The sequence below is a fragment of the Stenella coeruleoalba genome (genome assembly GCF_951394435.1).
Source record: "Stenella coeruleoalba genome assembly, chromosome: 4".
NCBI classification, from domain to species: Eukaryota; Metazoa; Chordata; class Mammalia; order Artiodactyla; family Delphinidae; genus Stenella; species Stenella coeruleoalba.
Window position 1 is genome coordinate 66,103,461 of NC_137149.1, and position 23,125 is coordinate 66,126,585.

At 37.1% G+C, this 23,125-nt stretch overlaps 1 protein-coding gene across 4 annotated transcripts in view; it reads right to left on the minus strand.

Annotated features, from left to right (window-relative positions):
- The window catches only part of ATP8A1 (ATPase phospholipid transporting 8A1), a 238,452-nt gene that overhangs the window by 35,069 nt on the left and 180,258 nt on the right, over nucleotides 1-23,125 (minus strand). For all 4 annotated transcript variants that reach the window (XM_079920695.1, XM_079920696.1, XM_079920694.1 and 1 more), the window contains 8 exons: nucleotides 20,326-20,509; nucleotides 20,123-20,233; nucleotides 13,617-13,691; nucleotides 13,390-13,512; nucleotides 9,625-9,703; nucleotides 4,433-4,494; nucleotides 2,171-2,227; nucleotides 1,140-1,247 (listed from right to left, as the gene is read on the minus strand). In XM_079920695.1, the coding sequence (XP_079776821.1) occupies nucleotides 1,140-1,247; nucleotides 2,171-2,227; nucleotides 4,433-4,494; nucleotides 9,625-9,703; nucleotides 13,390-13,512; nucleotides 13,617-13,691; nucleotides 20,123-20,233; nucleotides 20,326-20,509 (799 nt within the window). The remainder of the gene's footprint in view (nucleotides 1-1,139; nucleotides 1,248-2,170; nucleotides 2,228-4,432; nucleotides 4,495-9,624; nucleotides 9,704-13,389; nucleotides 13,513-13,616; nucleotides 13,692-20,122; nucleotides 20,234-20,325; nucleotides 20,510-23,125) is intronic.

The following is a 23,125-nucleotide window of genomic DNA, read 5'->3' on the forward strand; positions in this document are numbered from 1 at the left end:
TTTTTTTAATGTGCCTGCATTCTGCTAATTTATAAAAAGCAGGATGCTGTCAGATAAAATTTCATGAACATGATCTATAAACCAGACTGTCAAAAGTGAAAGGTACTCAGGCAGTACTTAGGGAAACAAATAATGGAAACCCCTGGAAAGGTTTCCTGTGACTGCAGGAAAACAATGTACTGTAACGGAGCTCACATTACCTTGATTTGCAAGTTACTGTGAGGTCACAGGAAATCCTGAAATGTTTTCCACATTTTCTTTTATACATTTTATGTCAAATTTCCTGCAATTGAAATCATACACCCTCCTACTGCTGGAATCTCTTCTGAACGAAAAGAGATCTTGTGACACTCCCCCACGAACACCTAATAACTCAGTTCCTACCAGTGTAATAAGAAAGTGACAGATGGAATTGAGAGTGGACCATGATAAGGCTGAAATGTCAGATATCCTAACTCTTTCAAAATGAAAACCGAACTGATGTCATTAAGACAACTCTAAAAGTGCATTTAATCTAGTGACAGTAGCCTTTTCTTTAGAATAAGAGATAACGAAAAAAAAAAGACAGACTGTCCCAAGACATAAGCTCACCATTTCTCCAAATCTCTTGTTCAAAAAGTATGCATGGATTGATGGTCTAATTTTAAAATGGCATCCTCTATATGGATATTCTTTTTTTTGCGGTACGCGGGCCTCTCACTGCTGTGGCCTCTCCCGTTGCGGAGCACAGGCTCCGGACGCGCAGGCTCAGCGGCCATGGCTCACGGGCCCAGCCGCTCCGCGGCATGTGGGATCTTCCCGGACCGGGGCACGAACCCATATCCCCTACATCGGCAGTGGACTCCCAACCACTGTGCCACCAGGGAAGCCCTATATGGATATTCTTAACATGATTCAAGCTCCCGACAACCACATTGTATTAACTCAGCTATGCTTACGAAAGGGTAAGTCACATATAAGTAAAACGTCCAAGTTTAAAATATTCTCTCAATTTTTATACTCACAGCTGTGGAGTTTAAAAATAGCTTTTAAAATGGACGAATACTACTTTAATATAAACCCAAGCCAAGTAATTATGGCTCATTAATGAATACCAATTTCTAGGGTTTGTTAGATCATGAGTGATTAGGATACATTACCTCTCCTGACATATCAGGGGCCATGGGGACAGCAGGCCACAGAGATGAGTAGATTCCAAAAAACACCACCCAGAGTGCGATGCTGCCCCAGATCGCTATGTGGCTGAACTGTGAAGGAAGAGAATCTGAGTTAAAGGACTATCAGGTAGTTGGAGGACTCCCACACTGATGACGCTTTCACAAATTTCCTTATTAATTTTTTTACTACATCCATAAGATATTACCCATGGCAATTATTAACTAAATAACTGCATGTTTTAATTGGATCTTTCATTAAACACTCATCTCTTCCACATCGGTTATAATGCTGGTGGTACTGGCATGTAGAATCGTTCCTTCTCTACCCCTTTGGCGGGTCTCACCTTTCACCCTTACCTTTTTTATCCGCTACCATCTTTAAGCCTCCTTAGTTTTTGCTCCAAATGCTCTTACTGAAAGATGCTAAGACACTTGTATGAATATTAATCTCTGTGTTGATGACTGTCAAATCCAAATTTCTTGTGCCCATCTTTCCCTTGAGCATCTAACTTTCTTTTTATTTATTGGGTCTCTCTACCTGGATGTGAATATACTTCGGTACTAACATATCTAAAATGGAACTTGTTTTATTCAGACTGGATATCTACAAATGTCTGAGGACAAATCTTTCTCTGATATTTTTGGTCTTCAGAATCATTTTCCAATGAGTTTTCTGCCAGTCTTGGGATACACTCTACTAAGAAAAGATTCCTAGTCAATAAGTTTGAAGGCTTCCTCCCGTCCAGGGATATTTACAATGTACAGCAATATATTAAGGGCTCTTGAGAAGTCTTGTGGTAAATAAACTTATTTAAGTTTTACTCAGTGTTTCCACACTAGAGTCTCCAGTTCCCCCTAGTCCATTCCTGACTGCTCCCCCCCCACTATAATTAACAACCTGTGGAACCAGGGTAAAGGGACACATGCAGTTAGAACGAAAAACAACAGCAAAAATTAGTGATGACACATAAGTAAATGGGATATTCCTTGGTTTTGACTAAAGATTCTCTTACCCAGGTCCAATACGATGTCTCCAATCCAGCTTTCAAACACACAGTTATCACCACAAACTAAAGCAGAAGGGAAATGTTATTTTATTTCATAAATATGATAGTTCATCAAATTGGACTGGTAGATTACTCACAGCTTGACTTGTACGTCCAACAAGCAAAGAAACAAGTGAGTTAGCTGGGTGGCTGAACATCATGACCACGACCGGCTGGAACTGCCACTTACAGCATCACGTTCCCGACTCCCTTCCCTGCCTTCCCCTCACCCTCAATGGCTGACAGTCCAGCCATGAGCTTCTGAGCATGGGCCTGGCTACTTCGTGTACAATTCATGAACAGTGATGGAGAATCATCTATAGTAATCTTGGGTTTCCAAGCTTGCTTTAATTTTATTTTTTATCAACGGTAGTACTTAAAGCCTCCATTTTCTAAATTTTAAAGATAAATTGTAAAAGTAATATAACTGGATATTTAGAAATCTGAACACTTACTCTGTAACTTTACTTACCTGAAACCCTGCAGAGTAGAATGTAAGAGCCTGTTACATCTCCATGCTGTACACACCCACTGTCACTGGTGCCCATGCTACTAATTCTAAAGTAGGGGGACCCGGGTTTAACGAACTGCGCTGTGTTTTCCATAGGATAGCATAATGGCTAAATGGAGTCAGACTGTATTGCCCTGGAGTCAGACTATTTGTGCTCAAGACTCCATCATTTATTAACTGTTCTGATAAGGCACAAGGCAAATTACTTGACCTCTCTGTGTCTCAGCTCCTTCATCTGTAAACTGGGACTGATAAAGCTCACCTACTCTATAGGTAAAACACCAAGAACAGTGCTTAGCACTGCAGCATTATCTATTATTATCTATTTATAATCAAAAATATTAAATACTGTTAGTAGCCAAAGGAATTTGGGGCACTTTCAGTAGTTTGCCGGGATGGAAGTGTGACGCTTGCCTAGCACTGGTGATCAGTGGTGAGAGCTTCAAGGGCGCAGTCCTACTTTTGGGCACTGTTAAGGGTTTGTACACAGTATTAGATGCTTTCCAGTGGCGTCATAAAGTCAGGACAAAGTGAAGCATTTGAGCTTTCTCAGCGGGATATCTAATAGCAATTTAGGATAAATATCTGTAGAAATAAAACTCTTGTTAAAATTTAAGTGTTTAATTTAAGCTATATAAAAAATTCTAAAACAAGAGAGAGATTCTGACACAAAGTTAAAGAAACACTCTCTCTTAAGCCTTGGATACTCTGAAGTCCCTCAGAGACATCTATGACATCTACTTTATTTCTAAACTTAGTCCATCAAGTATTATTTCTGTTTTGTACTCGTGTTGTATGAGAACAAACCACTAGCCCTCAAAATGTGTTTTCCCTTTTTTTTTTTTTTTTTACTACTTCATTGAGGTCAATGGAAAGGAGAGCCTCGATTTGCCAAAACCTTAATCCCTCTGTTACTTAATGGTCTTAACTTCCTATTATTCAGTTATTTAAACATTGTATTATAGTTTTTCCACCGAGTCAGCCGTACCAACGGCCACTTAGTATTTAGGACAGCGCACTGCCCCCACTTGGGGGCCATGGAGAGGAAAGGACACTGGCTGGAGAATTCAGAGTTCAAGGTTGGAGTAAACTTTCATTAGAGACTAATTGTGTGACCTTGAGCATTTGCATCCAAGTGGAGCTTTTGACCTTAGAGGGAAAAATGGTTTTAAAACCTTTTTTGGTTCTTTAATGGCAGGGTGCAGCTCACACTCAACTGTGCATCCTCCTTAAGTGTTTGACATAGTGACTTAACACAGCGGGGTCCATGCCTCGTGTGGGTTAAATGTCCCAAAAGAGTGGAGATTTCTCTCCCAACTTTATTTTCATTAAGTTCTAGAATAATTATTGGTTAAACATCCAAGTAGAATGGTACTATTTGCCATAAATTTAGGAAAGCAAAAGAAATACAAACAAGGGCAGTAAAATAAAACTGAGGAAGAAGGGACAAGGAAGAGAAAAAGGGAAAGTGAGGCAGTAAGTGTAAAGAAGGAATATTGAAAATAAGAGCAACCAAAGGCCTATAAAGTCAGTGAACCTAAATGACATTTTTATACCCTAATATAAAATAATCTCTTACTAGTCGAAACATCTCATTTCATTTTTAAGAGGAAGTGTAAACAACCCCTAAATCCAGAAATGCACACATTTAAATGTGAAAATGAGCTCGTATGAAAATTCAATTTTATATGCAAACGAGGCAAACGTTCCACACTCACAGTGTAAACGAAGTTTCCCAACAGCAGGTAATCAGAGGTCTTCCCATTTCCAAATACAGTACCTGCATGAAAAGAAGAGAGACTTGTTAGAACTGAAAATAACTGAGGTCCTTTCAGAATCCTTTCAAAGACAAGTCAACTTAGGAGTGCTGAACAAAAGAAGGGGAACCAAGAGCCATACAATGGAGCCAGAAATGAGGCTAATTTAACAAAACACTGTATGAAGTCTCATAAAGTTGCTTAACATGGGTCACAAATGAAAATCAAATTTCTAACAGTCAACATGAAGAAGGAAACTGGACTTGTTAACCAATTCTCAGGGTTCGTGAGATTAAAAAAAAAAAAAAAATCATTCAAGTGGAGCTTAATGCTATGGGCAGTAAGACAGAAGGCATTCTGAACCCTTAGAAAAGAACTCTGTTAACAGTATAGATGAGGGCTTTAGGGAGCCTTCTTACTATCTCTCATAGTTGTTGGCATTGGACCGAAAGAGCAACTTACAGAGGGCTGGGGAGCACCAATATAACTCCAGGCACATGGCTCTTTGAGGATCTGGCTGAATTCAGGGGTACATCTAAAGGTATTCTGTTTTTCTAGCAATGACTAATAAACATGCCTTTAGATGAAGGGAGTGGTACTGACAAACCAAAATCACTATTACTGATTAAAAAAATCAAATAAAAAATTAAAAAAATAACAATAATTTAATCATTGGTACCATTGAAAAATGTAAAGCCCATGGTATGTGTCATACAGTAGTTTACTTATGCACATATTTGACAATAGCTATTCAAAGCCTAATATGGAAGTACAAAATATGTTAGAGGAGACACGGAGCATGGTGCTGGTATGAAGAAACAAGGAGAGCCAGGTGAGCTTTGGACATACAGACCAGGCGGGGTTCTGTTACAAGTTGTGTCATCTTGGTTTATTTATAATCAATCTCCACTGAATTCAGTTTCTTCACTTAAAAGACTGAGTGAAACTCCCTACTTTGGAGGAGCTTTGAGATTACAATAAGTTAAATATATAAAGCACCCAGCCATGCTCCACAGTGTGACCCCGCCTCCCCTCTAAGGTTTTCAGATAAAAGTAGCCACGAAGCGCTGCTTAAGGGGCAGCCCCGAAACCTAGGAGACTACTTTTCTCTATGGAGTATCCCATGATGAAGGACACAGGATCTGACATGCTAACATGTCTTGTGGTATGTGGTGGACAGACATAAATGCCTGCCATTAATCTGTGAACTTTCATAGAACCAAATTAACAAACTCAAATCTACAAAATAACTGAAAGCATCTTGTGATTACTTCTGGACTTCCATACTTCTGCTATGTGGCACGTTGGTTAGGTCCCTTAATCAATATAAGCAAGTTATCAAAAATAATCGTAGTTGGGTCCAACTAAACCTTCTAGTCACCACTGGTTTGTCATAAGCTGGAGATTCATTTCAAAATCGAATCGAGGAAAAAAGTTAAAAGCCTGTTGTTGCGTTTATCAGGTTTGGCATTTGGATGATTTAGGTAAATTATTCGTGCTAAAACTTTCCGGTCTCTGGACCCCTTTACACTCTTAAAAATTATTAAGAATCCCTCAAAGCTTTTGTTTATGTGGTTTATATCTACCAATATTTACCAAATTAGAAATTAAGACAGAAATTAAAAAAATTTGTATTGATTTACCTAACAGTAATATACCCTATATATGTAACATAAAAACAGATTTTATGAAACCTATCTATTCTTCCAAACAAAAAAATTAGTGAGAAAATTGGCACTGTTTTACATTTTTACAATCTCTTTAATGTCTGGGTTAATAGAGCTGGATTCTCATATTGTTTTGGTTGCCATATATGAGGGAAATCCAAATTCACAGAGAGATGGCGTTATAAAGGAGAGAAGTATTTTAGGAATCTTTTCTAATAATTGTGGTTATCCCTTGATACTACTTTAAAACTCAAGAAGTTTCTTACAGTGGCGGAGATAGTTTCCTAAAGGTTGGTAGCAGTGTAGAATCTGAAACTGTTTTGGTGGGAAGCATGCTGTCGTGCATACTGAAGTAGAGATATACTGTTGTACACACAAAACTTACATAATGCTATAAACCCATGTTACAATAAAAAAAAAAAAATACACCTAACCTGAAAAAAAATCCATTGGTCCATTTTGCATTTTGAATGGATCTTTTACTTATGCACGATTCTGTAACCTCATGGAAGTAGCTGGCTCAGCTCACAACTCAAACAAGCCCCAAGACACTCTACCTTGATAAAGCTGCTGCATGGTGGGTATGCAGCCGAAGTGCTTTACGCATACTTCCCATTTTGTCACACAGAATATTCCTAAGATGTGTATCGAGTTTCAGGATTTAATAAAAGTATTAGGTTTACAGCTTCTTCAAGGGCATTCTTAAGTGAAATAGCTTTTCGGGGTTGTTTTTTTAACGTGGGTGCATGGCAGTGAAGAATGACTCCTAATACAATTGTACCCCTGTTTGTGTCAAGGTACCAGCAATTTTACCCACTATTCCTCTTGCGTCAGCAATGAAAAAGACAAATAATGTCTTGATAATATAAAAAGTTTGAAACTATTTTCAATTTTGAAATTGAACTAATTTCAATTTCAAATTTTGACCTCATTCATGGACCTGAAAAGGTCTTGAGTCTTCTCAGGTGACCATATTTTGAGAAACGCTGAAGCAAGTCGATGAATGAATACTTAGCCATACATTACATAGTTATTTCTATTTCTTCTGTACCCCATCCTTTCAAACGCTAAAGAAAACAAAAAATCCTTATGTAAAAATAAAAACAAGACCAAAAAAAGCAGAATGTTAAAACACAATTTGTGCTATATGTTATTATCTCTTAAGAAGAGAAAGCACATGTTCTCTGGACTTGGCTGGGTTTGGGTTCCTCAGACAGCACCCCTTGTGAACTGGTTCTGCTGAGGCTGGCTGGCTTTGGCAGTTCCCCAGACAAATGCAAAGGGAGACTCTTCTGGGGCTGGTCTTCTGGGGCTGGAATTACTTAGGAATTCCTTTCAAACCCTGTCATTGCTAAAGTGTTTTGGATTGGTAAGGTGATGTGGAGGCGGCTTGGTTTGAGCTACTTTTGATATTAAGTTTCTTTTTTTTCTGATTTAGAACACTAAAATAGCAGTTTCATAGATGGACATGCCTAGTTTTTCATACCTACATTGATTTTGTGTTATGAAAATAAACTACCTGGAGAACTTGTCTAAAGTCCTTTATCGTACCCTAGATTTCAACACCCTATGTCTCCCCTAAGTGAAAGCAATCCAAATGTCCATCAGCTGAGGAATGGATAAACAAAATGTGGTCTATACGTACAATGAAATATTATTCACCCATAAAAAGGAATGAAGTACTGATTCATGCTGCAACAATGATGAACTAAGGTCACGTATTATGATTCCATTTATAGGCAATGTCCAGAATAGGCAAACCACAGAGATAAAACTCAGTGGTTGCCAGGGGCTGGGGGAGGGGGAGGGGAAATGAGGAGTGACTGCTCATGGGAATGGGGTGATGAAAATGTTCTGGCATCAGAAAGTGGTGACATTGGCACAATTCTGTGAATATACTAGAAACCACTGAATTGTACAATTTAAAAGGGTGAATTTTATGGTATGTAAATTTTATCTAAAAAAAAAAAATGCCACTGTGATTCTCCTGGCCCACTGGGTCAATATTTTATATTTAATTAGATTTTCTTACCACACTTATTTCTATGGCCTAGAACATGAGAAGTATTCACTGTTGGACTGTCAGAGTAGTTAATAAAGGAATGAGATGAAAATCTCCGACTAGGACATGAAAGTACTGCCTTCTCTGCGACACTCACACCCTCCCACTCATGCTCTCATGAACTTCTCCACAATGGACTGGGTGCCGACGGTGAGCCTGGCGCTGTTCTAGGCACTACGAAAACAACAGTGAACTAAATGGACAGTTCCCTGCCCTTCTGGAGCTTTGATTCTAACAGAGGAGAATGATAGTTATAAAAAAAAAAAAAAAAAAAAGCAAATATATCACACCCGATAGGCGAGCACCATGAAGAGGATACAGGAGGATGGGGAGAGGGGGGCAGCAGGGGGGCGGGTTGGTGGGTCTCTGAGGCAGGGCGATCCGGGAGGGCCTCTCTGAGCATAGACCCGAGGGCGGGAGGAAGAGAACAGCTGGAACATCTGGTGAAGATGAGGAAGAACACAACGGCCTGCGGTCTGGAGCACAGGGATGGGGAGAGTGGGCTGGGGAAGAAGGAAAGTCGGGTGTGGTTAGCCAAGGCTGGGGCTGTGGATTTCTTTCTAAATGTGATAGAGCCTGTGGGGTTTTGCGGAGGGAGGCACCTGGTCTGATTTACGTTTTACAAGGATCCCTCCGTAGGTGGGATAGAACATCTGGCACTGCATTTCATGGGCCAGCGTTAACTCACAGGCTGAGAGGACGGCCAGCACCTCTAAAGGACGCACAGATCCTTGGGTGGAGGTGTCATGTTTGAAGTACTGTAGTTTGAGAGCTGAATGGTCAGCCATCTTCCTCAGGATCTCAGGGCAAGTTCTGCTCCGGACACAGTAGCATCAGCTTAAGCATCCCAGAGACCTCTTTTCTAAAGTGGCTACTTAATCATTTTTATGTGTAGAGGAAATTCACCATAAGCCTATCTCTCAAAACTGACAAAATAACATCACCCCCTCAAAGCAAGCAGAGAAAAGTTTACACCCCAAGATGAACTTAAAAACATATTAAAAATCTCATTTAAAGCTCCGGCTCAAGTACTTGAAAGTACTAGCATGTCTGATTAGGTTCAGTATAAAGAGTTGATACAAGCCTCACAGGTATAATAAATAGATCACATAAAATATTAGCACTATTGTCTTCAAACTGTACATCAACAGAGGAAAAGAAAGAGCCCTAAAATTTAACTCTCTGCAAGATTGGAAAACATGAGAAGTAGAGAAGAAAGGCTTTGCATATATTAAATCACTTTGCTCCCAAAGGAACAGTAAAAATCTTTAAAGTGTGTACAACGTTTAGATGCATGTATTTTAGGTTAAGGAAAAATACCATAACACGAAACACTGCTATAATTTTTAACGTATATTGACAATGAATTATTTTTCGAAACAAGTAAAAAGTCATCTCTTAGCATGCATGTCCTTTCTACTTACCATACTGAAGGGCTTTTAGTGGAAACCAAAACAGAATAACTGAGTGGAAGAGGCCATTTAAACAATGAACCCAGAAAACCTGAGGGAAAACAAAAATCCATGAGAACCATTTGCGATAAACTAGCTCTGTGAACTCTGACCTTTCTTTTTATCTGTGAGCTAGATTCACAAAACGTGTTTCTCTCGGGCCACCACTGTGAATTAATAGAACTGACAGACACTTTCTGCCTCTTAGACCTTCATGGGTCATTTATTTATTTTTATGTTTCTCAAAATGTTTTTTCAGCTTCACTGAAATTTTTTCTACTTCTTAAAAACCAAGTATTAAAAGTTTAAATTTCTGCCTGAAAAAGAAAATAAAATTTCAAATAACTGCAGACCTTGAAATTCTTTAAGTGGGACTAGTTTCGTAATTCCACTAGAATAGACTTTTGAAAAGATTGTAATTTAGTGAAATCCCTACTTTCTCTTTTCCATGTGCAATAAGAGTGTAAACTTTTTAATGGTAAGGATATAGTGCATTCTCTCTCTCTCCCCCTCCACACACACACACACACACACACACACACACACACACACACACTAAATATAGCAAGTATAACCCTTAAATTGTATAATTCCTTAAAGCAAAGCATTTTCACTAGGACCTAAGTAATAAAAGACTTTCATAATTTTTAAACACCTGTCAACATTAAACTTCATACAATTATAACGTAGTTTAACTGTTATTGCTTTCTCATCTATTGTATTTTAAGAACAAGAAAGCAAGTATCACTGATCTTTTCTTTGTAACATGGATGTGAAAGATTAAGTTATAGAAAAACTGTTTAGAACTCTTATGGCCCTTTGAATGGTTGCAGTTTTGTCATTCAAAATTGCTTCTTGCAAACAAAACTTATGCTAAATAAAATTGGCATGCATTAACAGTTTTAAGCTGTTCAAACAACAGAAATTAAGTTGCCTGCCTCCCAAAATTTTCCACTGTGATCTCAACCTCCTTTGTTAGTTCACCCAGCCACACCGGGTTGTATGATCCAATTTACGCTCCAATACATTACACATTTGAACTTGTGTTACTCATTAACCTTTGTCTCTTCTCCTCACTATGTCATTACTGCAAGTTTTTATTTGACAGAAAGCACAGGTGGGTGCAAGAAAAATTAGTTCTACTTTTCCATTTTCCTGACTGATACTTATTGTCACATGTTAATCCTTTAACCCCTGTCATGACCTCAGAACCTCCGACCCTTTTTACCATAACAAACGTAATCATCATCATTCAGGGCAACAATGCTTCTAAATTGGGGACCCGCAGCACTAGCTGTGTATACACATATGCATTTTGTAACCATGTGTCCCTGAATTTTAAAATGTTCATATGGGATTTATTCAAATAATTTTCACTGAAATCATTAGAAAAAACCATAAACCCTATAAAAATTGTTGGCATCTTGTGTATCTATAAATATTTAAATGGATACTGGAGCTGTAGAATCTATTTGGGTTGATCTGGTGACTTTTCTAAACGCGTGTGCTTTGCAGACAGTGAAGTACTTTGTATACAACAAAAGAATAGCAAAAAGTACAAGGAAGGATGCTCACACATTAAAACTATATATGACCTGCTACACTTTTTCACTGGCCGCAAGGCTGTTTCCAAGTTGCCACATGCAAAGGGCATGAAAGGATGTGACTTTCTAGCAGAGTTTTTTTTTTTTTTTTTTTTTTTACTGAATTTATTTATTTATTTTTGGCTGCATTGGGTCTTCATTGCTGCACGCGGGCTTCCTCTAGTTGTGGTGAGCAGGGGCTACTCTTTGTTGCAGTGTGTGGGCTTCTCATTGTGGTGGCTTCTCTTGTTGCAGAGCACGGGCTCTAGGCACACAGGCTTCAGCAGTTGCAGCATGTGGACTCAGTAGATGTGGCTCGCAGGCTCTAGAGCACAGGCTCAGTAGTTGTGGTGCACAGGGCTTAGTTGTTCCGTGGCATGTGGGATCTTCCCAGACCAGGGCTCGAACCCGCGTCCCCTGCATTGGCAGGTGGATTCTTAACCACTGTGCTACCAGGGAAGTCCCTCTAGGGGTGGTTTTGGGTAATCCTGTGAGGATCAGTTTATGTTTATAAGCAACAGTACCATGGCCAAGGTAGTGGCTGGGAAGTTAACTCTCGAGAGAGCACCGTGAAGCCTGAGCTACGGGAGATGTGGAAGTGTGACTGAGGTTGATGTAACTGCCTGGGTCGGTGAGGATTACTGTTAGCATGCCAGTAGGCCTGGAACCTTCCTAGCTCTCAGATTACATTTCCAAGGAAACAAGAGCTCATGGTCCATTGTATCTGCCCTGATATGGCTTTCCGTCACTTGAAAATACTCACCGTAAGTAATGAAAAACATTATAGCAAGGCAGTGGAATTTAATACAAACTGGACATGAAAATTAAATTTTAAAGAATCAAAAAATAAAACATTTAAAAATAAAAGCATAGACCTTGCATATTATAAATAGTAAAGGTTTTAAAAGACCACTAAAAATACTTTTTAGAACAAATGGTGTAAGTCAAAGAATGCTTTAGTTTTTTTCTTTTTTTTAATTTAACCAAATTCAGTTGTTTAAAACCATGCCCTCAAATTGTATGCATCTGCACACCTGGACACACTGTGCACAGTGCATTCTTGAAGACCTCATCTCAGAAGACGAATAACATCCTGGTGGTAAACTTAACATTATCATTTACTGTATGAGGTTAGAGGCACTGACACACCTGTTTCACTCTATTCCCTTGATATACTGAGAACAAATGTCATTTGAGAATTTTATGAAATAATAAATATTTTAAAAATCCTACATTAATTTCCTAAATTCAAAACACTGAATTTAGCTTACAGGTAATTATTAGTAACATAACATGCATAACATAAAAAACATGCACTATATCGACTGGGAAAAAATTCTGTGAAGGTGTATTTGATACTTTTATTATTATCGTTTCAAAACGGCATCCACCTTGACTGTTATAAAATTAAAAAAATTTTTTCCTCCCTCACACTGGATAGAAACACGAATTACTAACATACTACTGGAAACATTTTAGAATAAATAATTGCAGGAAAAGTAAACTCTTCAGGAAATTAGATATTTTTGTTGCTGAGATGAAGAAATACCATGGATCACAAAGATGACAGGAGCCCATGGCTTGTTATGTAGGACATAAACCCGGAATATGATATTAGATAAAGTGTTGGTTATTTAATCTTGTATTAAATTTTATGTCTTGGAAATACTGAGTATTATGGCCGAGTTATCTACCAGAGACTATATTTTCAATGCCCAATACAAACAACCTAATATTCCAATAAGGACAAGGTTATTCCACAAAACAGAAAATTAGAAAAGAATGATATATTACCTCTCACCACTTTATATGTGTAAGGACAGTCCTTGTCAGTCCTGCAGTACTGACCCCTGTGAGGAGTGACCATTGCCCCAGAACACTGCAAAGACAGAAAGTCAGAGGGCCAAAGGGGCACCTCTTCTGCCTGCTAGACCCAGTTTACTGCTGCCTGGCAAACCCCAGTGAATTGTGGCTACAGTTTAAATTTATAGCAAAACAAAACAAAACAAAACAACTTCTCAGTCCATATCAGAACCCTAAGCAAATCTGACCTGCCATGGTCAGGACCCGGGAGTTGTTTCCTTGGCTTTAGAAGATCCAATGCCCCAAGCAATTGGAGCAGTAAAGCAAGTCCCACCAGGGCACTGGTTCCTACCTTGGTGTTGAAGTCCAGGGCATTCTGAGATGTTTTGTACAATTCAGGATACTTCAACATATTCTCTTTTCTGCATGATCTCTCAAATATTCCCAGAGTTAAGGGCGGCATTGCTGTAAACATCTAAAGTGCACAAACTCGTCATTATACCAGGCAGCCAAACTCAGGGTGAACGTCTATCTCAAAGCATTCAATAGAACAGGAATAATAAAAAGTCCTAAACTTACCACGTTATAAAGACCTATGCACCATCTCTCAAAGAGGATCTGTCCAGAAAAGCCATTAACAAAGGCAAACCAGATCTAGGAAGAAAACAATCCCAAACCCCCCAAATTAGAACACAAAAACCATAAATTCGTTGCTTAGAATCTGCTGTATACTCAACCACTGCATGAAAGCCTCACTGACATAGTATTTTCACGACTCTCTTGAAAATGGCATTTTTTTGGTTTGCTTTTTAATTCGAAGGGATTCTTTCGTAAGGTCTTTGCTATTTAAGTCAGAACTGGTTCCACTTGTTGAATCAAAAAAGAACTATATCAATGGGCAGTCACAGACTATAAAAAAAATTAGATATAACCTTGTTTCCTAAAAGGCACTTACGAGAATATATTTTATGCAATTAAAATTTTAGAGCTTTAATTCCCTTTTAAAATATCTACCTTCTGATAGCTATTTAAAGATTATTGTTGTTTTCATTATAATTAAAAATTTGTTTATTTAGAAAATAAAATAGTTTCCTATAATAATATCATCACCATTTATTTTCTTCCACTTTGGTTGTATTCATGTAGTAGCTCATTTATATATATTCATAGATTTATCTTACTGGGAAGCTGTATGTAGTGTCATGTCCTGCTCCTCTCCTTAACATTATATAATACACATTTTTCTTAAGTTGTTACATGTCCTTTTTTTTTAATTTTTTAATTTTTTTAACGTCTTTATTGGAGTATAATTGCTTTACAATGGTGTGTTAGTTTCTGCTTTATAACAAAGTGAATCAGTTATACATATACATATGTTCCCGTATCTCTTCCCTCTTGCGTCTCCCTCCCTCCCACCCTTACATGTCCTTTAAAATGATGTTAATGGACATATATCCCCTACAGTGTGGCTATAACTATTTCTGGATATTTAGCTTGCTTCCGGTTTTTGCTATTATACATAATTCTGAACTGAATATTCTTGTACAGAAATCCTAAACATCTCTATTTCTTAGGATGAATTATTTTTTAATAAAAATAGCTTTACTGAGGCATAATTGACATACAAAAATGACACACATTTAATGTATACAATTTGGTGAGTTTGGACATATGCATGCATGCATGAAACCATCACCTAATCAAGGTAACAGACATATCTATTACCTCTAAAATTTCCTCATGTCCTTTTTTCTTTTTCCTTTTAGGATGAATTCTTAGAAGTAGAATTAATGGGTCAAAGAACATAACTTTTTCTTTTTTATGGTTCTTGATAATTATAGCCATCAGAATGCAAAATTTGAATACATTAAAATATATTTTTTAATGTAATAAATGTGCTTCTTTATATAAAAATATTTTGTAGCTTAAATTTATGCTTTGATTAAAAACAAATCTTTAATAGAGCAACACGTTCTTATACATTTTGCAGTTCTCTTAAAAACTGAAAGCTTAACTTTGGCTACAAAATTAAGGGGCAATATAGGGAAACTTTCTCCAGCATGTTTAAGACAAATGGAAAATTAAAGTGAATATCAGTAAATCAATAATCCCTGAATTATTTTTTTTAAAAGCAGACATAAAATGTAATTAAAAATCACATTAATCTGGAAGAGTAAAATGTCTGGTCCAACAATGAGATTATATAAACACAAACACAAAGCCAAAACATAACAACCACCACCGAAAACCAGTTAGGGGACAGCAGTCTGGACATGCCGGTCAAGTGAATTTTTGAATTGGAGTTGCAGGGACTTTGCTACACTTCACGTTTCATTTAACCTCATTATGGAAGCATGAATTGCTACAAATTCACCATTTATCAATATGTACCCAGGCTGGCCTCCCTATGAACAGTTTCTGTACCCACATTGATCTTTTTCCTTTTTATAGCGGAAAGGAATGACTGAGCGTATATAAAAACCAATGTGGGCTTCATGAGATGGAAAAGAGAACAAAGTAGCAATAGCACATGAAAAATAAGTCCAAATTGTGTTAGGCTTGTAACACACATTAACAACAAAAAGAACAAAAGCACAGAAATCAGAGGTAAATCTGAAATTCTTACTTGCTTTGCTACATATATTTACAGAAAACATTTGAACATGTGCCCTCTGCTAGGAGCCAGATCATTCACTGCTACATGCAAACTTTAAAAGAACCTAGCATCCTCACATAAGTTAAATTTATTCCTTGGGGTGCTGCTGAGTTTTAAACTTTTTTTTTTTTTTTTTAAAGCATTAAGTAGACACCAATGGACAAGACAGACTTCAACGCTATCTATTGTGTTTTCACACTTGGCCTTTTTGAGATGTGGATTATGTAAATACATATTTGTGATGCTCTGGGTGATGGTAATGTTCTCCCTGAAGGCGACTGTGATCTATTGTGGCATTCAGATTTCTTAGGGTATGATGGTAATATAAAGAATTTTTAAACACAAACTTTCAGTTATGGCCTTAGTAGTCTAAGAAGATACAGTCTAATCTTCATTGGTCTGAAGAAAGCCAAAGCTGCATGCATACCAAATTCCTCTAATGGGCATGATTTGGCTCAAAGCTTATAGTTATAAATGCATTGGTAATCATCAATACTGCATAATAGGAGAAATTTATGTTAATAAATGTGTGTGTTAATAAACATTTGTAAATGTGAATGGTCTCCTGGCCTCTTTGTACGTAACTTTTGGTGTTGATTAAAACACCACTATGAGCTTGAAATTCAGGAATCTCCCTCAAATCAATGGATATTTACATGACATTTCCAGTTCAAAATAACTTGCAAATAAACCAGCATGCTCGCAGTCCAAGTTTATTTTAAAATGCACCACTTGAAGGTTTTATGAGAGAAATGCACACATTGTTAAGTGGAAAGCTATCAACACATTTTTACCATTTCATTTTTCCTACTGAAAGGTATGTGAACATGTTTCTAGAAATACTCTTCCTGCACTTTAGAAAGCTAATATTCTAATTTCTTTTTTTGAAAAAGGAGAAATGACTAGATAGGAATCGATCCTTCCAATATAGTACACATCTTCATACAAATATTTTGGCATTGAAGTTTACAAATCTTAAAGGAAAAGAGGTTTTTTTAACAGTGAAGAAGTCTACCAGAAGGCTGATTTCAAGTTAGTCTGAGATTTGTAGTTAAAAGATATATTAGAAACGCATCCCATACTTAATAAAACAACACCTAAATTACTATAAACACATAAAAGTCCCTCCTTTGACTCAACAAAATCATGGATGCAAAAAGAAAACATCAGCCCCCCTGGGGAGGTATCTAAATTATTTAAAGTCACAGTAAATCCATATCCCAGCACAACTTGCTGGGAAAGTATCACCTCATTGACTTTAATCAAAGCTTCTGGAAATTAGAAACGCTACACTGCTTTGGGATCTTCCTGGAAAACCTGGATGTGACTGATTATTTGAAAGCAAAGGTCTTATTTTGCTAGGAAGGAGTCAGATGTTTCAGAGAAATTGAAAAAAACATCTCTTTAGAAAATGTCAGTAATTTCAATGAACACCTAGGGTTGCTGCTGGGCAGCCACCATAAGCAAGTGCTTTATACTGCCACCTGCCAAATCCGTATTTATTTGTTTGACTGTAATTTATGGCAATGGAGTAGCTAGATAGTGACATTCCCGGCAGTATGGCAATGGCAAAAGCAGTTTTTGCAGATAATCTATAAAACCCATAGCATTCCATACCATTCCTTTCTTAGCAAGGAAACTTCAGACCTTCCTGTCCTGGTATTATTTTCTAACTTCCATGTCCTAGTAGAGGCGTGGCAGTTAAAACTTCACAGACATTTCCCCGATGGAGCATTTCTGCATATTAAACAGCAGCTTACAAATAGTCAGTGAGTATTCTGCTCCCACGCCTGAACAGCACAAAAAACTGAAAGGGGAGATTCGAGACTGGCAGTTGTCCTCACTAGAGACATTCAATGATGTGTTTTCTGTCTATTCATTCACAGTATTGACGTGAGCCATTAACATCTGCAGAACTTGTTTTAGCTGGCAAAAGTTGGGTATCTGGGAATTGATTTAAGAGGTCAATTCATTTCCAAGATAGTTGAATTATATTCAAAATACATTTCCATAAACTGTTAAAAGAAAAATAACTTAAGAATGAGATTTCCAGTAAAGTTTAGGACTCGCTTCCCTTTCAACATGTATAGAATCTGATCAGTGTTAAATATCTCTCAAAGAGGCTTTAAATTCAAAGCCTAGTAAAATTTAGGGCCAATCAACCACAAATCACATAACTCTGGATTTGAAACAGAGCATGCAGATTTAGTTTTTCATTTGAGTTTAATATATTTTATTTCTCCCATTAGACATAATTTTGACCACTTCATTGTTGATTGTCAAATAGATTTAAGAAGTGGCAAGTTGAGTACTCTTATTTCTTTTCACAAAATTAATACTTTGTAAGCAGATTTGTTGCTGCCAGTGGCTTTAAACTCCTCGTACCTTCAAGAGTATACGTAAATAAACTATAAATGGATATTCTTTTGAAGGTCAGTGTCTTGGGATGAGAAGAAAATATAACTAGGACTGGGAATTACAAATAATTATATTAGAAAATAATCACAAATTTATATAAACAAAAAGAATATTTTGTATGATCTCATAAGCTATTTTGGAAGTGCAGTTTCCTTCAAAACACAGACTATTCCAGACCAAATTCAGCAGTAATGAACAATAAGTAAATTCATAGATTATCTTATTTATGTTTCCAAGTATTTAAAGTGTCTATTTTATCTAATGGGTTGCAACCTAATTATAGATTTTTAGTGACCAATAAATAAAACTGCCTGTACACTTCAAAACTAAGTTTTATTTTTATTAGTCTGACTCATAATAAGAACTATGCTCAATCAACATTTTGCTAAGGAGATAAACATTCAGACAGAGGCATAAAGAACAGCTGAAGCAAATATACAGCAGTTCCCAACTAATGTATCAATAAGGGAAATGTGGAGTCTACTGATTGTTTTGTTTATGGTGTTACTTCTGTGGTGTGAAGTATGGGATATTATTTCCACATGGCATATGGTTAGGTTGTGTCTCTTCTGATAGATGTGTAGAAACAGTCAACAGAGTAGAGGGCAAGGTGGCATAAACAAACATCTGTAAGGGACCCCAGGGCAGATTTATGAGGGTGTAGGCAGTTCCTCTGACAGGACTGGAAGATGGAGGGTTTTCTTAACAAGCTATGGAGAGCTCATTGTCATGCTTTGTGAAGCTGCAAGAGGAGAAAGAAACTGGTAACACCTAGAGTTTAAGTATTACAAATATAGCTTCTGATGATAAAATGGTCATATGTTAAAAAAAAAAAGATAAATAACTTATTTATCACATCCTGAGTGTTCAGTTTACTTATTCATCTGCTGGTGCTGTGCTATCCAGGGGGGTAGCCACTGGCCATACGGCTCTTGAACACTGGAAATGTGATTAGTCCAAACTGAGATATACTGCATGTGTAAAATACACAACAGATTGTGAACACTTAGTATGAAGAAAAGAATGTGAAATATTGCATTAATAATTTTTATAGTGATTCCATGTTGAAATAATACTATGGAGTATATCGAGTTAAATGAAATATAATTTAAAATTAATTTGGGCTTTAATTTTTACTTGTGGTTAATGTGGTTCCCAGAAAATGTAAAATTACACATGTGGCTTGTTCTACATTTCTATTGGCAAGCTTCTGGAGGATAGGGACCTTGCTTGATTTACTTTGTACTTGGTGAACTAAGCCTGGTGCCTGGCATCCAGTAGGTACTGCAAACATGTTTGCAGAACAAAATGCATCCTTTTAAAAGTGATATTCCTGACCCAGGTTAACTTTTCATGTTAAAAAATGATGTTATGTGTGTACATGAAGAGGAATATAGAAATTCCTTTGACACAGGAACTGAATTATTCTGATAATTTTTAGACAAATTCCTCATTATCTAGACTCTTGTTACCTACCAAACTCAGAAACCAAAACAGGCCCGAACAGCAAGAATACTTGTATATAATTATGTAAGTCTGAGACATAATAAGAACTACAAGATGACCGATATTAGCAAAACTACTTGTGTATTTTTCCTGATTAGACCCCTTAGTAGAACTGATAGCCTCAGTTTTATGTCCACTATTCCCTTCCTTTTCTTTTTAAACACAGTTTTGCTTGTGTACATCCCTAAACAGTGTACTGTCTTCTCTTGTATGTTTTTGAACTTTATAAAAAAAAAATGCTACATAGTTTGTAGTCTTTTAAAAGCCAAACACATTACTTCATTAGCAATTATAATTCATCATTTCTTACCAAAGCAGTATGTTTTTAGCCACAATTTCAACATAATTCTCCATGGCTGACGAACTTTTTGTTTTAACATATTTAGAAGTTATAAAAAGTGGGCAAATGAAGGATTAATTAAAATGATAAGGAAATGCCTTCACACAAAAAAGTTTCAAATATATATGCAAATGACAAGGATTTTTAAACTGAACTTGGGATTACCTCAATAATATAGAGGACTATATTCTTGTAGAAGCAGTACAAAATGCACTTGGAGACTCTGTTATAGTTCCAGGCACCATGAACCATCAACAAATTCTTCAAATATTTGAACTAAAATAAGAATGGAAAAAAATTAGTATTTTCCTCTTCATAGTGTCAGTTGACAGAGACAAACAATGTGTTTTACAGAAATGGTGCTTTACTTGAGCTATGGAGTAGTCAGAAGAATTAGCTGCCTGAAGGCCTTCATTGCCACTTATTCCAACTCCAACATGTGCCGTCTGTATCATGCTGACGTCATTTGCTCCATCACCAATGGCAAGTGTTATGACTTTAACTTGTTTCTTAACCATCTCAACAACTTCAGATTTTTGAAGAGGAGAAACCCTTAAATTAGAACAAATTATTAATCAATTTTGTTTTTTGAAAAAAGGAATTTTAAGGTGTCATTGTCTTGAAGCATAAAAGCAGCAGAAGAGACAAATGAATAGGTCTCTAAAAAATCATCATGGGGGCCTCCCTGGTGGCGCAGTGGTGGAGAGTCCGCCTGCCGATGCAGGGGGACACAGGTTCGTGCCCCGGTCCGGGAGGATCCCACATGCCGCGGAGCGGCTGGGCCCGTGAGCCATGGCCGCTGGGCCTGCGCGTCCGGAGCCTGTGCTCCTCAATGGGAGAGGCCACAACAGTGAGAGGCCCGCGTACCGCAAAAAAAAAAAAAAAAAAAAAAAAAAAAAAAAAAAAATCATCACGGATAAGTCTTAGGTTTACAAATGTTTAGTTCTCTGTGAGCCTGGTTTGCCACTTTAAAGGAAAAATAAAGGCTTGGAAGCAAAACTCTAGGTGACAGATAGACGCTACAATGCCTTGTTAAGTACTAGTTTACCAGAATGTGTGAATAAATTTGTTTTAAAAAATGACATTTGAGTTCAGAAATTCCATTACTTCCTAACAAATAATATCAGAACTTCTAATTCTTCACTTTTGAATGAAAAAGAAGGCCAGAAAGGCTGTTGAATGGTAGTCCAAACACTAACTCTTCTCCTATACCTTGAAAATAAAAGTTTTGAGCCTCCATAAGCTGATCTTAGATGATATACTATACATTTAAAACAACTTAAATTAACAGTAGGGAATTAGCTAACTTCTCAACTTGTTCTCAGCCACCGTGGTGAATCAACCAAAGTAAATACCAAGCGCTTGATTACACAGCTCACGTGCCTCAATTTTCTTCCGAAGCTACTAACCATGGCCAAGTAGAATCAAGTAACCTTTTATACAAAGGTGGACCAGGAACAGAGAACACCAGCATCCATACCAAAATCCTATTTGGTATTAACTTTGGAGCAACTTATCACAGACTTTTAAACGCAATTTGAGAAACAGTCACCATGACACTCACAGAAGAGTTCAATGACAGAATATGCATTGGCGTGATTAACTTAATCTAGTATCCATGCTACCTTGGCGATTAGAGAGAAAGAAAGAAAAACTGAACAGTGATCTGGCTCAGTAAACTATTAAGATAGTAATGAACTACTGAGAAACAACTAATATACACAATGTTCGTGGACAAGAGCAATAACCCAGAGCTAAATTCTTTATCAAGGTTAAGTACAGTAAGTATCCGCTGGAACATCTGGTAAATCATTTATTATTCAACTTAGAAATGAAGATCATGACTCTGGAAGACTCAATCCATCTTTGCACATTTCCCTGATTATCTTCTTAGGGAAAATTCCTAGCAGTGGATGTTCTGCACAAATATGTGCCTTTAGGAGGTCCAGCTGCCCTTCTCAAAGCCTTCAGCCAAGAACAGATCTGGTCTGAGTTTGAGAATCATTGTGTTAGACTGTGAGTTGCTTGCAGGCTGAACCAGGCTCCTCATCTTTGTATTCTTAGCGCTGATCCAGAGTAGGTACTCAATAAATGGCTGCTATATGAAAGAATCATTTTTAATTCTTCCCTTGGAAGAACAGCAACAGCACAAAATGACAACAGTACAAAATGACACAACTGTGAATACAGCAAAAAATGGATGAGTATCAGGCCATTAATGGGCTTTTTCACTGTCAGCCCTCATTTTTCTTCAAAGCAATTTTCATTTCATTTTCACATTTTATTTAATTTTTCTTAACAGGCTAATATAAATTGGTTAGCCCACTGGCTCTAGGCCAATGTTTTAAACATGGACTATAGCTGACATTTAGTAAATGTCAAAAAAGAATTCTCACCAAGAAATGATCTAAAAAGCAAATGGGAAATGGGCATGAAAAGAGAGAAGCATTTGAAAACATTTATCCAATTCCCTTTACAACTTAACAGGCTCACAATGTAAGTACACTGTGAAGTCAAACCGTGGGATCATGGGAAACACTGGTATTTATTTTGGTTTTTTTTCATAAGCTGAATGTGTAATAAAGGATAAAATCTCTGCACGGTGAGCTAATATTAATGATTTAAAGAAGCATCAGAAAAAAGCTGGATTAAATTTTGTTTTCTTTTTTCATGGCTATTACAACCAACTACTGCTTTCTCTGCTTGACACTGCAATTTTCAATGCCCCCAAATTAAAACTGGCTGAGGATTTTTACCAACTCTATGGATGTGGCTAACTCAGGTGTTAAAAGCAGAGCATGAATTCTCTAGGCGAGAACAATGCTTGCTTTTTTTTTTTTAAAAAGACGATGATGTAGTGAGAAACTTCCCAAAATTACATTGCAACTGCCACGAGCAAGGGTATCTGCTTCCATTATCAAGATACAAGTAGACAACTGGGTTGGAAGAAGATTCAAGAAACAGTAGAAGACTTGGTATCTGATGGGTTTGAAATAGTAGTTGGTTGCTAAACAAAGATGTCAGATTTAAGTGAGAATTCATAAAATATACGTACTTAAAACATTTAACTCAAGATATAAATGTATAAGCTTGTGATGTAGGGCAAAGAACCATATGTTGCAAAGGGGTTTGTGTTTGAAATTCTGCATATTTTTCTTACAGAAACCT